At 36.8% G+C, this 18,986-nt stretch overlaps 1 protein-coding gene across 1 annotated transcript in view; it reads left to right on the forward strand.

The window, feature by feature from the left end:
* The window catches only part of sema5a (sema domain, seven thrombospondin repeats (type 1 and type 1-like), transmembrane domain (TM) and short cytoplasmic domain, (semaphorin) 5A), a 167,374-nt gene that overhangs the window by 139,308 nt on the left and 9,080 nt on the right, over positions 1–18,986 (forward strand). The window contains exons 17-20 of the mRNA XM_079806938.1: positions 7,060–7,269; positions 14,642–14,812; positions 18,001–18,156; positions 18,911–18,955. Of these exons, the coding sequence (XP_079663064.1) occupies positions 7,060–7,269; positions 14,642–14,812; positions 18,001–18,156; positions 18,911–18,955 (582 nt within the window). The remainder of the gene's footprint in view (positions 1–7,059; positions 7,270–14,641; positions 14,813–18,000; positions 18,157–18,910; positions 18,956–18,986) is intronic.

Raw genomic sequence — 18,986 nt, forward strand, 5'->3', positions numbered from 1 at the left:
CACAAGGGAAGATGAGTTCTGAAATGAATGGGCTGCCACTTGGCCAAGATTTAGCCTCACGTCTCGGCTGGCCCATATCGATTTGAATCTGTAAGCCATGCCTGTGTGAAGAGAGTTTGATAAAACACAGCGTCTCATTGCATAGAGTTCATGTGGAAAAATCTAAAGTGGTGGAATGACTGTGTGTCGTTACATCAAGGGTTCTAAATTCATTCACTAATTGCGCATACGCACAGATTTGTGCGAATGATTTCATCATTCATGAATCATGATTTATCAATAACTTTTGTTCTAAATATATATTCTAAATGTACGAAGAAAATGTATGAACAACTAAAACCACACATTCGCAAAAATCACATACTCTACCTTATAAACATGTTAATATTAGGGCTGTAGAGCGATTAAATTTCTTTTTATCGAATTCATTACATGATATGCCATTATTAAATCAACATTTTCGCGAATTAATCGCACATTAAATTTGGCTGTTATTGCAGCTCAGAGGTGGCATGATAAGCATTTACACTGCAATTACAATTAAATAATGCCATGAGAATAATGGGTTTTAAATGGGTATTAAAGGTATACTTTGCCCAACAACAACAACAAATCTGTCATCATTTGGAACATAAAATAAGATAATTTGACTTTTTTTTTATTTTTTATTATTATTTAATGGAAATCAAAGGAAAGTAAGTCATAAAGGTTTGAAGCGATGGAGAGGCACAACAGTTCTGCTGTGGCTTTTTAGATAATATTTTTGTTGGCAAAAACAGACAATGTGTCTAAATATAACACAATATTAACTTCTTATTTATTGATCTGTTGTATAAAATCAATAGCACATTTGCACTGGTACTATTCAGCCCTATTTAAGATGAAATGTATACATAGGTTTCATCTTAAATATGTTTCAAATATATATATTTTAAAGGGATAGTTCACCCAAAAATGGCAATTCTGTCATCGTTTACTCACCCTCAGGTTGTTCCAAACCTGTATGAGTTTCTTTCTTCTTCTGAAGATATTTGGAAGAATGTTTGTAACCAAGCAGATCTCGGCAGCCATTGACTATATCATAGTATTTTTCCCCCCACTATAGTAGTCCATAGCTGCCGAGATCTGCTTGGTTACAAACTTTCTTCCAGATATCTTCCTCAGAACAAAGAAATGTATACAGGTTTGGAACAACTTGAGTCATTTTTGGGTGAACTATCCTTTCAAATATGGTTCAATATATAAAATGGCTGATGATTTAAGGCGTTCATTTAATTATTTAGCTATAAAAAAGAATAATATAAAGCATATAATGTGTGTGTGTGTATATATATATATATATATATATATATATATATATATATATATATATATATATATATATATATATACACTGTATATATGTATTTTTAATGCAAATTTTAAAAAATATATGTTTTATGTAAATTAATAATGTATGTTTTAAGCAAATTACTAACTTTGGGAATGCTGTCACTCATTTAGAGTACTCCAAATTCATTTATTTTTGAACAGTTAACAAATGTATGTGTGTATGTGTGAAAAGTAAGTTTTTCAACCAACATTTTTGCATTTATGAATTGTAATTGTGTTGTTAAGACAATAAAATGCAAATTATTTACTCTCTATTAATTCTATTAGCTTAGCTGTTTAGCTAATACCATTTTTTAAAAACAAATAGTGTGTATTATGTTAAAATACACTACATTTTGTAAAATGTACTTAGAAAAGTACAAGGACATTCAGCTCTGTGTAGATGGATTTAGCAGGTCATCAAGTCACCTTGTTATTTTGTCAAGCCTTTGAGGTCTAAGCCTCTTTCTCAGCTTAATATCAACATTATGAAAGAAATAAGATCAGTAGTATCAGCCCTGCCTGACATTTTCAGATTGGAAATACATTTGATGTCAGTTTTTCTATTAAGCCAATTTAAATCGGCTTTATGCAGATAAGGTTCCTTGATTTCTCTGCTGTCTTTTTAAAAGCAAATGAAAGAAATTATCAGTGTCCGCAGCAGCTGGTCATTATTTACACACTGATTCAGGAGCTTTGCTTAGTGATCAGTTTATTTAATTATAATGAATAGAAAAACCTAAAAATGTAATACATTGTCAGATAACAACATCACGTTCATTGACAAACTGTTGGCTGTATTTGTTTTAACCTTGATGGTCATCATTTAATTTACTTAGATTGAAAGTCTTCTGGGATTATTGAAGGTACAGACAAATTTCCAGCAGTACTAGACAGTTTACATGGTAATTAATAAATAAATAAGTTCTCTGAAAAATCTTTAAATTCATCCCCTTTTAAAATGCCACTGCTACAGCCATACACATCGAGACAGAAAAAAGTATAACGTATCAAAATACCCAACAGATCATGTATTATACCAGGTGCAAATGCCCATTTTTGAGTGGAAGGGAAAAACATGCTGTTTTCGTGCATGTATCTTTAAATGCAAATGAGCTGCTGCTCCCCACCCAGCTTTCCAGATACTCTGCCAGAAACGAAAATATCTTTTTGGTTTTAATTATCATCTCTACCGTGGCTCATGTGACATTGCCGTTGTTCATCATCATGAAAGTTGATTATTTGCATGCATTTTAAAGCCATATCAGCCTAAACTTCTGATATATGGTTTTCTGAGCTGCCAAGTTCTCTTTCACGCCTTATTGCACTTAAACTGTCAAATTCACACAAATTTATGTCAAAAACACACAAAGTTCACATAAACACAGTGGTTATGTCTAGGGATGTTAACCGATGACCGCTTGACTGATGGTTGACCGTATCAACGTTAACCGATCAAAGTTGTCGGTTGTCGGTTAAAAGAAAAAAGTGATCTCTAAATTAGGCTATTATAGACAGTGGACTAAACGCTACTACAGTTAGCCATCTCATTCCAAAATCTTTTTGTGTGAAGTGAACAAATCCCTCACACTCAATTTTTCATAACTCGACTGTTTGTACTTAATAAACCAATAAAAACATTTGGCGCAAGGTCACAGCGTTTGGGTTTGCGCGCTGACAAGGTTTGCGGTTAGAGCCAGGGCAGACGACAGTATGAAGCGTGCAAAGAAAAGTAGTGTGTGGGACCATTTCACCAAAAAGAACGACACAGATGTAAGTTGCATCTTGTGTGATACAGTGCTTAATTAGAAGGCACACAGTGAGTTAGACCTGCCTTGGCCGGTGCGTCTTTTACGCATTCTGAAGGTGCCTGTTTTATCCATTGGTTTTATCGTGTTGCAGTCTGTTAGACAACATTCCGCATAAGATGGGCTTACATTTGGAAATATATTACATCTACATTTCAGTGGTAACACATAAGGTGTTGATCATCATCTTTCTTTATTATTGTTAGCACTACCTCGAACTAAAGCGGCGTCTCTTCTGAGCTGTCATTTTCTTAAATGAGCCGCGGCAATGTTTCAAATGAGCTTCTAACGCTAGACAAATGCCTTTATTTTCAACGCGATCACCTTGTACCCAAACCATTTCGAAACTAAGGAGCCATTTGTCCTCCGATTACAAACAAGCTCCTCTGCGCCACGTTTGCGGGACTCATGTTTCGCGCTGTAGGGGATTTTTAAAAAGTGACGTGAGTGGAAGGCAGGCGGCGGAGCCGGGACAGTGTGTGTGTGAGAGCAGGAGGCAGAGCGGCAGAGAGATGCGACAGAGTCGCGAAATTGCAGGCGCGGCTCGCGGTTGTTATTTCAAATAGCGCAGCATATTTTAAACTAATCGGTTAACCGGTTTCAACCGGCTAATGAGGCTCGGTGGTCGGTCAAGAAAATGTTTAGTTTTCGCCATCCCTAGTTATGTCTGTGAGCGCAAACAGCAAGTAAATAAATTGCATATGTATATTAGATCTGTGTGTTAAAGTGAAAGCAGCCTAATATACGGTACCCACTGCTATATGATATTAATATGAATCAAACAAAAAGAAAAACTGAAAATCACTCGCTGCTCTTGATTGAATAACTTCTTACTTTCTTACTTGTTAAATGCTGTTGTTAAATGGTCTGGCGAGGAGATTAACATGGCGGACTGTGTACACTTCACTGAGGGCGGGGTCTATGTTAACAGGGCAGTGTCCATTGTGGGCGTGGCCTAAACATATGTGAAGTCACAAAAGCTACAATCTGCAAACGGCTTGTTCTGAGACATTGTTGATGATTTATGGGTATTAAAAAAGATGAGTGGGTGGATTTTTACCATTATAGGCTGATTGTGTATACACACTGCCGGCACACATTTATGTTCAAACACCATGTAAAAGTGAATTTTGCATAATAGGTCCACTTTAAGTTGCTGTGCCCATCTTGAGACCTCTGGGTTTTTCTCTATTTTGAACTTGTGATCCATCTAGGCGTTTTGAAACATAAGAACGTGTCTTATGCAGATGCCTAACCCCAATGGGAGTTCTTTAGCTACCTTTATAATACAGCAGCATTTTTCTTTTAGAAAGTGCAAGTGCAAGTGTTTAACGCTTAACCTTCAGTACAATAAAAATCAATACATGCACCATTATGTCTATTTGTTTGCTGGAGTAATGGCAGTGGCTAGAGTGAAAATGCTGCCTAACAGTCAAGCTACTTATCTTAAAACCTTGAGTTTCTTCTGCAGCATAAGCCAGAGGCCATAACTGATGATGGCCCAGGTTTGTAATTTGGCTATGAGTGATGCATTCATTTATCTCTGAAACAATAGCACATCATTTTAGCGTGTGACTTTAGCACTATTTTCTCATCTAAATACCGTGATGCAAGGACGGCTCCCTCTCTCCATCTCTGTCTATCAGTCTTTTTTCCTTCTTTCTCTGAGAACCACCTGATATCTCCAAGGCTATTTGCTGTCGGTTCCCCACAGATCTGCCATCAGTTAGAATCCCACTCAGTGTAAGATTCTGCAGACCTTAGGATCTCAGCTTTCTCTGTGCTGCAATACACACACGTCCTTGGATACAAAATATAAAATCGCACTGTCAGTGATTCTGGTCTCAACCCTTTACAGTCAGGCCCAAGAGTCACAAAATCTGGTGTTCAAAATTAAATATAAAACTGAATGTGAACTGATCGTTTAGGAACTATAAACATGGGTGATTTTTGAGTCATGCTAGAGATCATCAGGTTTTACACAAACTTGACTAGTTTTTGCATCTCAAGTTATTAAAGCAATACAGGCACAAGCCAAAGACATTCTGAAATTAATGTTAATTTTTCAGTTCAGTTTTCTCTCAAATTGTTATATGTAATTTAACAAATTGTATGTAATAATTAAAAAAATATGTTTTGTAATTGAAAAACTATTATATTTAATTCAAATGAATTTAATTTGCATTTTAAATAACAAATTATTCTTAATAATTACAAAGAATTTAATTTATAATTAATTTATAATTAATACTATATAATATAAAATAATATAATATAATTTAATTTATAATAATATATTTAAAAAGCATTAAATTATATTTAATGGTTACAAATAATATAATTTATAATTGAAAATATATTAAATAATATTTAATAATTAAAAACTAATATTTTTTTCTCCTTAAATATGGAATTGTTTAAAAATACAAATTAATATAATTTGTCATTTTAAAATTATTCAATTATATTACATAAATTATTCAATTATATTATACTGCTAACAATTCAGCTTTGCCATCTCTGGAATAAATTAAAATATATTAACATAAAAAACAGTTGTTTTAAACTGTGATAATATTTTGCAGTATTACTTTTTTTTTTTACAATTTTTTTAATCAAATAAATGCATGAAGACTTTTTTAAAAACCATTAAAAAGATCTTACCAACCTCACACTTTTCTACATCTTGCAAAGATTTTTGAGCATCCTGTCAATTTTTATACAAACATTTTTAACAGTGGTCTCAGACTTTTAGACACCACTATTTATGAGAACCCCACACTGTTCAGTTGGCCATTTGTTTCGTAGTTACCTCTTGCGACGCTGGATCGCTGTATGTCAAGGTAATTATACGTATTTGCATAGGCGTTAACCACCCACTATGCAGACCCATCAGGGAGTCGATTCTAATTGCCCACCCCCTAACTTTTAATAAGAGCTGGTGACCGCTAGACAGTTTACAACAGCTCTGGGGAATAGCGTAAAAGCCACAGTCTTAATCCACAAGAGCTATTCATTTTCTTGATTGTGCAGGATATAATGCCACCCATCTCGCTCAGCAGATGAACCACTGATCTTATTGTCTAACACAGCACAGAATATGGGTCGGGAAAGTTCAAAGCGTATGCTTTACCGCTGACTTTTTCAAAGTATTTAATCACAATTTGCCTTCACTCCTTTGCATCTTAACAACCAGCGAGCATAGCAAGTCAAAATCCAATTCCACAATATGACTTTATACTTTGATAAAAATCAATGTAGTCCGTCATTTCTTGGTTAAAGTCATTGAACGCAGTGCTGTTTGTTTACCTGTGGGTCTAGCATGCACTGACACCTGTGTCCCCCTGCCATTAGCCATCAGAGCCGGGCGCCCCGCTTTGAGGTGTGAGTAGATTATGAAGTAGTCTATTACCTTTGAGAGGGCTGTGTGCTCTGGTGCTGGAGAGATTATAGGTCGACCCATGTAGCGCTGCTACAGCCTGCTCAGAATGGATAAATGGCTGTGGCTCAGAGGGACTGTCACAGTTGAATCTCCCTCAAGGTCAGAGGTGCAAACACAGAGGTCACATTGCAGACAGATACTCTGCTGCAAAAACACTCTGTATGATAATATAGATCTTCTTTAACACAAATGCATAATAATCTAATAGTTGTGAATGGCCTCGATAACTATGAAAGAGAGAATTATTTTGCTTTCTGAGCTAATCTTTTGAAATACAATTTAGGTGGTATGAATTCAAATGTTTTACATTTGTTGAAATAATACAAATTCTGAAATTAAAAATCCTCTCCAATGACTCTGCAGTACATCTGTACTGTATGTCTAATGATGATCATGCTAACTGGCCCTGTTTGTTGTGTGTGTTTATTCTTGTTTTAGGAGATTTGCTGCGTTCTGGACGTATCACAGGATTGACAGTAAATGGAGGTTGGTCCGTCTGGGGCCCTTGGAGCCAGTGTAGTCGGGACTGCAGCTCAGGTGTCCGAAACCGCAAACGCACCTGCTCCAACCCCAAACCTAAATATGGAGGAATCACCTGCCTCGGGCCTGCCCAGGAGTTTCAGGAGTGCAATACTACACCATGTCCAGGTTTGTTTCATACTGTTTCCCTAAGTTCTCATATATTCACCATTTCCAACTTTTTTCAATTCATATTTGTGTGACTTACACAGCTGCTCCAGGCAATGGAGTTGTCACTGTCACAGTTTCACTGTCTGAAATTAAATGATATTTATAAATGTAATATATATTTGAATTGATAACTACAAATTACTAAGAAACTACCATTCAAATGTTTAGGGTCGGTAAGTTTTTTTTGTTTTTTAAATCCCTTATGTTCACCAAAAATACAGTAAAGCAGTAATATTGTGAAATATTATTTCTATTTTAATATATTATATTCTATTTTAATATATTTTAGCCCTTAAATGTATGCGTTATGTATGTTTATAATACTGTTTCCAAAGTTGAGCTGCTTAGTATTTTTGTGGAAACCTGTGATACATTTTTCAGAACAGCATTTATTTGAAATATAAATCTGTTGTAACATTATGAAAGTTCACTTTTGTTCAATTTGCTTGCTGAATAAAAAATATTTTTTTATCTTATTGACCAAAACTTTGAATGGTGGTGTAATGTTTTTAGCTTTTTTCCAGTTGTGTAAAATTAAACAATTTAAATAAAAAATATAATATATTTGAATTGAGAACTATACATTTTATTCATTGTGTATGTGAAAATATTTTAATCAAAACCAGCTTGTGATTAATTCATTTTATTTAGATGTTAAAATAAGTTCTCACTCTAGAATTAGTACAGAAATGTGTTGTTTGTTTTTGTACCGATTATATGGAAGGGTATATCATAGTTTGGCTTAGTGGAAAATCTTCTGAAAGCGGTTAACAATATCATCCTGGCTGAGCACCACAATAGGAACACAGACAGTAAGAGCTACATTCATATTCTACTTTTAAACCTCAAAAACCTCAAACACAAATATAATAAAGACTTATCCATTCTCTCCCCAAATGTCATATATATCAAGCACTTTAAAATGAAAGGTTCTTCATTGGCATATGTGGTTCCATGAAGTAAATTTTACATCCATGCAATTTTTCCATTGCACAAAACATTGTTTATAGTAGAGTTTAGATTTTTAAAATATTCTTCACACTACATTTTTTGTTTGTTTTTTTATGAAAGAACCCCCACTATGCTACGAAAACTCTTTTTGGAACATTTATTTTTAAGAATGTACAGACAATCATGCAAACCATCCCCCTTCAGTCTGTTTCTGGTGTGCAGGGAATAAAGAATAATTTCAGACATATAACAATAAAGGAAAGATATAACCCACTTTCTCGTGCAGTGTTTGTACGCATGGAGGACAATCTTTCTGTTTTAAGGTGCGAGGACCCCAATTTGCTGGCGGAAATGGAGAGAAATCTCTGTGGCATCGTTGTGTGTAATCACATTTCAGGCTAATTACACCGGCAGCGACGGGAAAGCAGGATTCAGTCATTAAAAGGCTTGTGACAATGGTGTACACCCTCTCTAAAGTTGAAGGAGGGGGAAAGCGCTCTAATTAAATGAGTGCTCATCGTTATGTGTGATGGAAATATGCTGTCTAAATGGAAATGTGCTTCTTGGGTATTTTATGAGACCTTACAGTGAGCAAGACACAATCAGGAAATGCAGAATTTGTTTTGCGATCCTAATTAATCAATAACCTGTTTTTGGAGATGAATGTCACCCCGAACCATCAAAGCAGGGCATACTGTAGTTTATTGAGTCTTATGCTGGAAATCGAATCGCTCCCCAGTCTTAATTTTACAGCAGCTGTTTTCTAACAGGAAATCACATATTTCCTGTAAAGTGACAGTAGCAAGACCAGCGGGACTGCTTCATTAACAAAGATCTCCAGAGGTTTTAAGACCTGATTAGCCTTATTGATGTTTTTCTCTACAGGAGTAATTGCCAACATATCAGGAATGGCTGCTAAAATTTCATAAAATTGGAAGATAACAAATTGTACAGCAAGCTTTCTGAGCACACTGTTGATCAGTAACTGTGCTCTGCACTTCACTAAGTTAATTCAGTCCTTGTCTACTTCCAATGAAACGTCTTAGTAGAGCTTCGATTCAATAGCTCCTTTGTACAGACGACGACAGAATAATACAGATGACTTTCATCAAGCGTATCCCAGCAGGAAGTTTGGAAAAGAACACATCAAATTGCTCTACACCTCCATAAGCATCTTTGAACCGGAGCTCGTCTGTGACCAGTGTTCTCCCTGTGTGCCTTTTATTGGTTCCTACTGCCTAGCTAAATCTTTACACGTTCAAAGTCAGACCTTTTGAAATGCATTATTTTGTTTTGAGAGAGGCAGAGAGAGGTCTCGTGGTTGCTGTTGTTGCGGCTATGAAACGAATGAATCTTTTCTTGTCGCAGGCCACAAAGGTGAAATGAGATGATCAGTCACACGGTGGCCGACATGAGCTGATTTATTATTTTTCGCGATAGAGAAGTTATAACAGATGGTAACATGCAATATTTGGTTTACTTATACCTTAAAAAAAAGTTAGCTTTTCTATTTTTTTACCAAATATGTGAAATACAGTGAGTCCTAAAACCTTTATAGCAACTATCCTGAGACATCATAAGGCAACAGACAAGAAAAAGTATGTTTTTTAATTCATAATTACAATATTATAGCAATATCTATTTAAATAAAATTAAAATAAAGATATCAGTAAAATTCATCTTAAACTGTATTTTGTGTTTTCTTTTTTTGGCCAATGAATCACACTTAAGTATGAGTACAGGGAGACGGAGAGAGAGTTTGTAACCATAACTGTACAAAAGCATCCACAAAAAACGTACCAAATCCAACAATCTCCAACACTGGCAAGCTTTATTGTGGGAGTAGTGTCTTGCGTTCCTCTGACATATACGTTACACACTGCAATTGTCTTCTTTTTCCCATTTTATGAAATATTTACAATATTTTCATATGTGTAGTATAAACATGATATCAGTTTTTCAGTTTTTAAATATCATGGTTATCGCCAATACCGGTACATTGCGACACACCCCTAATGCTAACCAGCCAAACCTTGACCCGTTGGATTTGACTGCCAAAAAGGGACAGTTTACCCAAAAATAAAAAGTCTATTATCATTTACTCACCTTCATGTCGTTCCAAACCCACAAGACTCTGGTTAATTTTCGAAACACATATAAACTCTTTCTCCACAAGCTTTTTTTGAAAAAAGTTGCCAGCCAGCAACAGCATTTTTGATCATTTTCACAAAAGTTTCATTAATATTTTGTTATATCTGAATATCTGAACATGCAACTTGCATTTTTTTCAAAAGTTTTATTCTAGCTTCATGCATTCTTTTTTGTCAACACTTGAATGTGGGGAAGTTTCATAAAAAAGCAACAGTTTGAGCAAAAAGCTGAGAAAATCACGTTTTTGTACATCCAGATTGGATTCAGAACAAAGATCAAAACACAGATGGAGTAGATCGAGTCCATCAACATCTCCAAAGCTTGCACAGTCCTATAGCTCGTCTTGAGTCAACATTTCATTAGGTAACATTAGGCAGTTTTGATTTATATGCTGTTTAATGTTAATGATGCATCTGTGCTTATATGCGATCGCTTGTTTCTGTTTCTTTTAACATGTGTTTTGATCAGGAGATTCTGTACTCTTTCAGAAGAGGTCGTAGTGCCCCCTACCGTATAACACAGAAAGCTGTAAAATTCTGTCAATGGCAGGGAAAGAGTTAAGATATTTGTAAACCTGAGAGTTTTCTATCCATTCATTAAAGGTCCAGCTAACCAAACCTTTCAAGGCATCATAAAAATCTATATGAACCGAGCCTGGATACAATGATTGACACACATACATAGAGCACATCACACATTGTTAACACGGAAGCTCAAACATGCATGCATGATTCACGAGAACCAATGAGGTTTGTTCTGACAGCAATGTGATGCACACATGAGCTTGTGTATATGTGAACACAAGCCTAAATTGAATCTGTGCATCATATAAAGTGATCGTCTCTCCACAAGACTTGGATTAAACCACTAGATTCATATAGATTCATTTTACGATGCCTTTATGACCTTTTAGATTACCATGACTTTCAATGGAGGGAGAGAAACCTCTCAGGTTTAATCAAAAATTAAGAACGACATGAGGGTAAGTAAATGATGACAGAATTTTAATTTTAGGGTGAACTATCCCCTTTAAGAAATCTTAATACAAAATTGGATTTGTTGCTTATACTGCATACCATTTAGCATCCAGTTTTTTAATAGTAGGCATTATACTGTGAAAAATAATGTAATCAGTAATCAGTAAGCTAATATTCCATACTAAACATAACCGTTTATGTCAGTGACATAAGCTCTCACCCCTCTTCTACAAACCTGTCAGAGCTAATGCTAATGTAAAATGAGACTCAGTATATGCTTGTTTTCCTTTAATTAGCGCTAAGGCAGTCGTAGTGTTTTGTGAGTTGTTCTCTGTTCCCCCAGTTGTCGAGGTTGATGACCCTGAGCTTGGCACTCGCTGAAGAGGGGAGGGAGTGAATTGATGGTTCGTTTAGCCTCATTAATTAGAGCAGGGGTCAGTGCGAGAGCGCGAGGGAAAGGCAGGGCTCCGGAGCAGATTGTGTGAACAGCCGATTCTCTTTTCATCCGATTCTTAGCAGTCTCAGCATCTGGATTTAGCTTGTTTTGACACTAGATGATTTCATTGTAGTGATTGTTTCAGAGATAACAAGGGTGTTATATGGGATGCTAGGGATGTCGTTCATTCATATTGTGGTACTAGATGCATTAATGTCCTGGATATTTTTCAATTAAATGGTTTAAAGTCCACTTATAAGCATTGTTTCATGATCAAAAACCCTGCAGAGCATAACAGCTAAAAACAGCCTACACTGTAAAAAAATCGAACTCACAAACATTTTGACTAATGATAATGTTTTAGTTAACTGGACAATTAAATGCAAAAAAGTTGGCTTAACTGGTCAAAATAAGTTGGTTCAACAATTGTTGGACCAACCTAGTATTCACTGTAAATTCGATTTGTAAATGCAAGTTAACGCGCATACAAGTTGCAACAAGTTAACAATGCATTCTGGGTGCATCATTCAAAACTCATCCATGGCTCCCAGAATGCATTGCGGTATGAAGCATGTCACCATTGTTGAGATTTATAGGCTGATTTTTGATGTCTGTGTGAGAAAATCTCATAGGAGGTCAAAGTGCTTAATGTACAATCAGTTTTAAACCTTGGTCAACTGTTTTGATTAAAACCATATTTGATCTTTTCTAGAATCACAATTAAAAAAAGCTTATAGTATATTGCTCATATTAAACTCAGTCATACAATCTGATTATATTCTTATCAAACTGCCCAACTAAAGAAAACACTCATCACCATGATGGTGACATAAAAAATTTTTTAAAACTTAATCAGCTGAACAAAAGATCTTAAATTGGGAGACATGTGGCCTAACTCAGTTAATTGAGTTAAGTGAACTACTTTGTTTAAAATTTGAGTCAACTCAAAAAAGCTGTGCAGCAAGTTGCCTTACAATTTTAAGTTATGTCAACTTTTCTTTTTTTACAGTGTAAGATGACTGTCTGGTCTTAGCTGGTTTAAGATGATCTCCCAGACTTTTTTCCAGTAGGGAATTGTTTTATATCACTATTTTTATCCTCTCCCACTCTTTCAAGAGGCCGGTGTTCTTTTCAAGAGTTTCATATGTAAATGAGCTATGCTATGGTTTGCTAACTACTTCAAATGTGACATGAGTAAAGCCCCACCAAATTTCTGAATATCAAACCGGTTCTGATATCTTAAGCATAATAGTTCATAATAGTTCTGATATTACAAATGTGATGCTTTCTGAATGACTTGTTTTCACAGATCATTTTCCATAAATGGATGTTATATAAACAGACACTTCAATATGAGCTATCAATATGAACTGTCATTGCACATTTATAGTTGCAATCACACTTCAGAATTATTCAGAAAAATATTTTCACTATTTACTGAAAGAAATGTCAGACACTAGTCCCAAAATTATTCATGACACTAGCACAGAAGGATTTAGCTTGTTTTGACACTGGATGATTTCATTGTAAGTGATTGTATTTGAGGTAACATGTAATGTCATTCATTCATATTGAGGTATTGGATGCATAAATGTCCTGGATCTACACTATATTTCCAAATGTTTTAGTACGCCTGGCTATGCATGCTCATGAACTTTAATGACATCCCATTCTTAATCCGTAGGGTTTAATATGGAGTTGGCCTGCCCTTTGCAGCTATAACAGCTCCAACTCTTCTGGGAAGGCTTTCCACAAGGTTTAGGAGTGTGTTTATGGGAATTTTTGACCATTGTTCTTGAAGCGCATTTGTGAGGTCAGACACTGATGTTCATCCCAAAGGTGTTTTATCGGGTTGTGGTCAGGAATATGTGCAGGCCAGTCAAGTTCCTTTACACCAAACTCGCTCATCCATGTCTTTGCTTTGTGCACTGGTGCGCAGTCATGTTGGAACAGGAAGGGGCCATCCCCGAATTGTTTCCACAAAGTTGGGAGCATGAAATTGTCCAAAATGTCTTGGTATGCTGAAGCATTAAGAGTTCATTTTACTGGAACTAAGGGGCCAAGCCCAGCCCCTGAAAAACAACCCCACACCATAATCCCCCTCCACCAAACTTTACACTTGGCACAATGCATATTCACTTATAGTCATTGTTTCATAATTAAAAACAGTCATAACTCTTCTGGGACAGCAAAAACCAGCCTCGAATGACTGTCTGGTCTTAGCTGGTTTAAGATGGTCTCCCAGCCTGGCCAGCAGAAAAATGCCAACAACCCTGCCTAGCATCCAATCAGCTTAGGCTATTTCTGCCTGACTATTTTCTACCCCTTTATTGCATTTTAACAGGCCAGTGGTATATAAATGAGCTATGCTATGATTGGTAAACCTCTTCAAATGTGAACTGAGTAACAATGCCGCTAAATTGCTGAATATTGAATGGGTGCTGATATTACAAATGTGATGCTCTCTGAATGGCTTGGTGTTTCAGATAATTTTTCATTGTGTTATGGGAGTGTGTACATTTTCAATGTAACTATTTAATTGTATTATTTTATTTATTTTAAATCATGTTTTCCATTATATGTCCCATTTATATTTAATGAAACATGTTTATCTGAACAAAAGTGTGAAAAGGGGTAGGAAAAAATGCATTCGCCTCTATCGATATGAACTATTATTACACATTTATAGTTGCAATCACCCTCAAACGTATTCCAAAAAAATATTTACTGAAAGAAATGTCAGACGCTAGTCCCAAAATTATTCATGACACGAGCACAGTAGTAATTTGAGTGTCCTCTTTTCCTTATCTTTCAGTGGATGGGAGCTGGTCGTGCTGGTCACCTTGGTCTAAATGCTCAGTGACATGCGGAGGAGGCCACTACATGCGCACACGCACCTGTAACAACCCTCCACCTGCCTACGGAGGTGACATCTGCCTGGGTTTGCATACTGAAGAGGCCCTCTGTAACATCCAACCCTGCCCTGGTACACACACTCACTTTATCACGTGCATGAACTCAACCTATGTGAACTCACACACACACTAACTCACACAAACAGGAAATTACATGACTTTTTTTTGGATAGGAAGCCTTTGTCTTGTACCTGCTTTCCTTTCTTCATGTCTCGTGTCTAAAGCGGCCCGCGGGGGAATGAAAGAAGAGGAAATCAAAATGTCACACATCATAGAAAAGCAAATGGTAAAGCCGAGCTTGCGATACTAAGATAATATGCATAAGCTCGCAGCAGGGAGTGCAGTAGAGGAGGGCAAGATAAGGCGATTGATGACAGAGTCAAACCTTGCACATTGATCCACGGAAAGGTGAATGGGAGAAGAGGGCTTGTATTCAAATGTCAGTCCATCCATTAGCCAGAAGTGTAGTGAGGTTACGGAGTGACCTTTTATTAGCTGCGTTCAGGTCTATCTGTCACACCATTCATTACACACTCGCATGTAGCTGTACAGTGCAGTCGGGAGACGGGGGACGGGATAAGTGAGGGGAATGCTAATCAGAAGACCCTGTGTGGAAGTTCTCCTAAACTGAATTTCAACCTTTTTATGTTCTATTGTAGAGTTTGGTTTAAATTAGCTAAGAGGCCAAATAGTCAATCCGTTCCCTTGTACGATAACCATATAACACAATTTCAAGTCTTTCCTGCTAGAGTCTATTGTGCCAAGCAGGTCTGGGGCCAAATTTACTAAAAAAGGGTAAATTTGCATGCTGCCGCAATCTAATGCCAGGTTCAGACTGCACAATATCAGCCTGATTTTGGCACAGTCTGTTTGAAGTAGGGTCGTGGTGATTCATAAACGACAATGGGTGTCGGGACGCAAGAATCGATCATTTCATCTCATATAGTGTATCATAGTGGACTATAACTGACGCTGCATCTGTGACTCTTCATGACAGAAAGACTAGTATGTTTAATTATTGTTCAGCCCTCCATGACGGGTTCCGTCACATCTGTGTTGTTGACCAATAGGAGCCAAGAAGTTCTTTTGTACACAGCTTTCAAACATGGCTAAATTCAAGAGAGATGGTATTGGTGCTGCTAGGTGGAATTATGCAGTTGAGGAAAGATTTGTGGAGCCAAAACAACAATACTCCTACCTATGATGTTTCCTCTAGTGACTACCATGACATAGTGAAAATAGATAAATGCTGGCGTACGATAGTGGAGGCACTTTTGCAACCTGGTGAGTACCAGAATTAGCATTAGGCTAGTAAAACCATTTGTGTTTACGACAAATGATTTTAGTCATGAAGATGGGCATCTCAGGAACTGCTCTCCAGTCGTTCAAGTCTTACCTCTCAGGTAGGTCCTTCAGGGTGTCATGGAGAGGTGAAGTGTCTAAGTCACATCATCTAGCTACTGGAGTTCCCCAGGGCTCAGTACTTGGACCACTTCTCTTCTCCATCTACATGTCATCACTGGGATCTGTCATTCAGAATCATGGCTTTTCCTATCACTGCTATGCCGATGACACTCAACTCTACTTCTCATTTCAACCAGATGATCCCACGGTTGGTGTTCGTATCGCTGCCTGCCTAACAGACAAGTTCTGTCCTGTGTGTTCTGTGCTAGATTAACTGAGACTTGTTACAGCACTTGTATATTGTTGCCCTTGACTGTTCTAGTTGCTTCTATTGCTCTCATTTGTAAGTCGCTTTGGATAAAAGCGTCTGCTAAATGAATAAATGTAAATGTAGTCAGTCGCTAGTTTCGCCTTATCGATGACATCACGCACATCTAGACGGCTAGCGATGATTGGTCAGGAAGCAACGTGTAGTTTCATTTCCACTACACGAGAACAATTTGGGAGACAAAATCGCATTGTTGTAACCAAAATATTGTGTAGTCTGAACCCAGCATAATAAAAGCGCCAATGTTAGTGTAAAGTTTCATGGGTGATCTACTATAAATAAATTCATTGTCATGTCAGGAGCAAAATCAGCTAAGACATGTTTAAAATAATGCCGCAAATACGACTGATTTGACTACCGCAATCATTACTAAATCACCTTGCATGATTAATTTAAATACTAATGCATATGCAGTACACTGTAAAAAAAAATCAGGTCTCCAATTGAAAATGTTCTAGTGACTGATCACATCTAAATTTTTTAATTGGCCCTATTGAATTTCTGTGAATTAAATTGCATCAATTCACAGAAATTCAATTTGGCCAACTGAAAAATTTAGATGTGATCGGTCACTAGAAAATTTTCAATTGGAGACCTGAATTTTTTTTGTCCACACCTTTTCATAGCTAATTTCACCGCGTGCCTTTAGTAAATCCTGACAATAGTTTTTTAAATAAGGGTCTGCAGAGCCACAAAACGTAAATCTGGCCCCTGGTTTCTTGGTTTTAAGGTCACATTTACCATTGCTCAGTAAATTTTTGCGTCCGAAAATCAAGTCTGTCCAATATGAATTTGTGCAAATTGGGAGTTTTGCGTGTGGGCGATTTCAGGGAAATTTCGCGACGCACTGACCAACAGAAAGCTGCTTCGTTTGATAGTTACTTCTGTGTGATCTGTGGTTCATTTATCTCTGTTATTGGCAAATCATTTTTTTGGGGACATTTCACTATTGTAGCCGCACTTTTAGAAGAATTTTGGGTTGTTGCCAGGTTGAGAGACTAGCTGACCGATCAGCTAGACCAGCTTGGCCAGTCTGGGAGAGCAGCTAGACCATCTTAAACCATCTTGGGCTGGTTTAAGGGCTCATAAAACCCTCTTTTACAGCAACGGTTCTCACCACAGTTTCGAAAAATTCTAAAAAGAAATACATTTTTCAAAAGTGGCATGGTAAGCTGTGAAGTAGAGGGGGAAGAGAAAGACAACACAAATGGCTTCTGATACAGTCAGTTTTATTTCTTTCTTGTTGAGTTAAAAGCAACAGTTTCAGAAAAATCTCAGAAGTGTTTCATGACCCTTTAAGTTGTTATTTAGAAGGGTCATCATTAAAGTCACCTTCCAATTAAAATAAAGCCAATATACTTTATTTCCTTGATATACTTTTGATATACTTTATCATTTATAATTAACAATTTATTTTGGTTTCTTAATTTTTAATCAGAATCACTTTGCCTTTTACCTGTAAACTTCACATTTCCTCCCCTCTTCATAACTTTGCATCTGATTTGGATTTGTTGTCATCATGTACAGAGAGCTGGTCTGATTGGTCCGAATGGTCCCCCTGTGACTCATCAGGGTCTCAAGTTCGCCTGCGGCACTGTGACGTCCTGTTTCCTACCGGCAACCAGTGCTCTGGCAACAGCAGTGAAACACGTGCCTGTCTGCCCATCTCCAACTTCATCCCAGGTGGGCACATAAACACACACACACATATATACACACCCAAACACTTGCCATATCGACCCCTTGACAAACAAGGATCTTCCCTTATTGACAAGAAGTAATGCGAGACACACCAAACCATTGATTTCTGCAGTGCAGGGATAATTAGCCTCTCATCCTCTTCCTTGTCTAAGTGGCACGATCGAACAAATGCATTACTGTGATATGTTTCATGTAGCATTTGCATTCATACACTCAATACCTGAGATACTTCTGCTACATCTAACAACCAGTTTTACAAACTCAAACATGAGGTAGCTAATTGAAAGTAGGAAGATCGTATCTTAATAACTGTACTTCCTGCTCTGATGATAAGCGTCTTGCGAATGAGTTATTATGTGATCAACCATTTTGTAGAGATGGAAATAAGCTAAACATATGATCGTCAGGGGAGTTATTACAGTGTAGCGCAGGGAGTGAATTTTTAAGACTATTCCTTAAATCTTGTGTAAATATTGTCTGCCCTGCAGAGCCCTTATCTTTCACAGAGTAGCATTCCATTACAGCTCATTAGAAAAGTTTTATACCTCATTTACTTCCATTACTGATCATAAAAATGTGTCGCAGGTGCCTTATTCAGCTCTTTGAATTTTGCAATAATAGTTTGAGTTTGAAATTTGCTTGCTATAATGTTCTGAAACTTCTAAAGATCTCATTTATCAGCCTGACGGATTAATTTCCCTGTTCCTCCCTTGATTATTTTTCCCTTTTTCCTCAGAAACGTCTGTTGCACGTTCAAGTCAGGAGGAAAGATGGTGTGGAGGTAAGCAGTGTATGCAGACTCATAAGTAGTG

The sequence above is a fragment of the Gobio gobio genome (assembly GCF_949357685.1).
Source record: "Gobio gobio genome assembly, chromosome: 23".
Taxonomy (NCBI): domain Eukaryota; kingdom Metazoa; phylum Chordata; class Actinopteri; order Cypriniformes; family Gobionidae; genus Gobio; species Gobio gobio.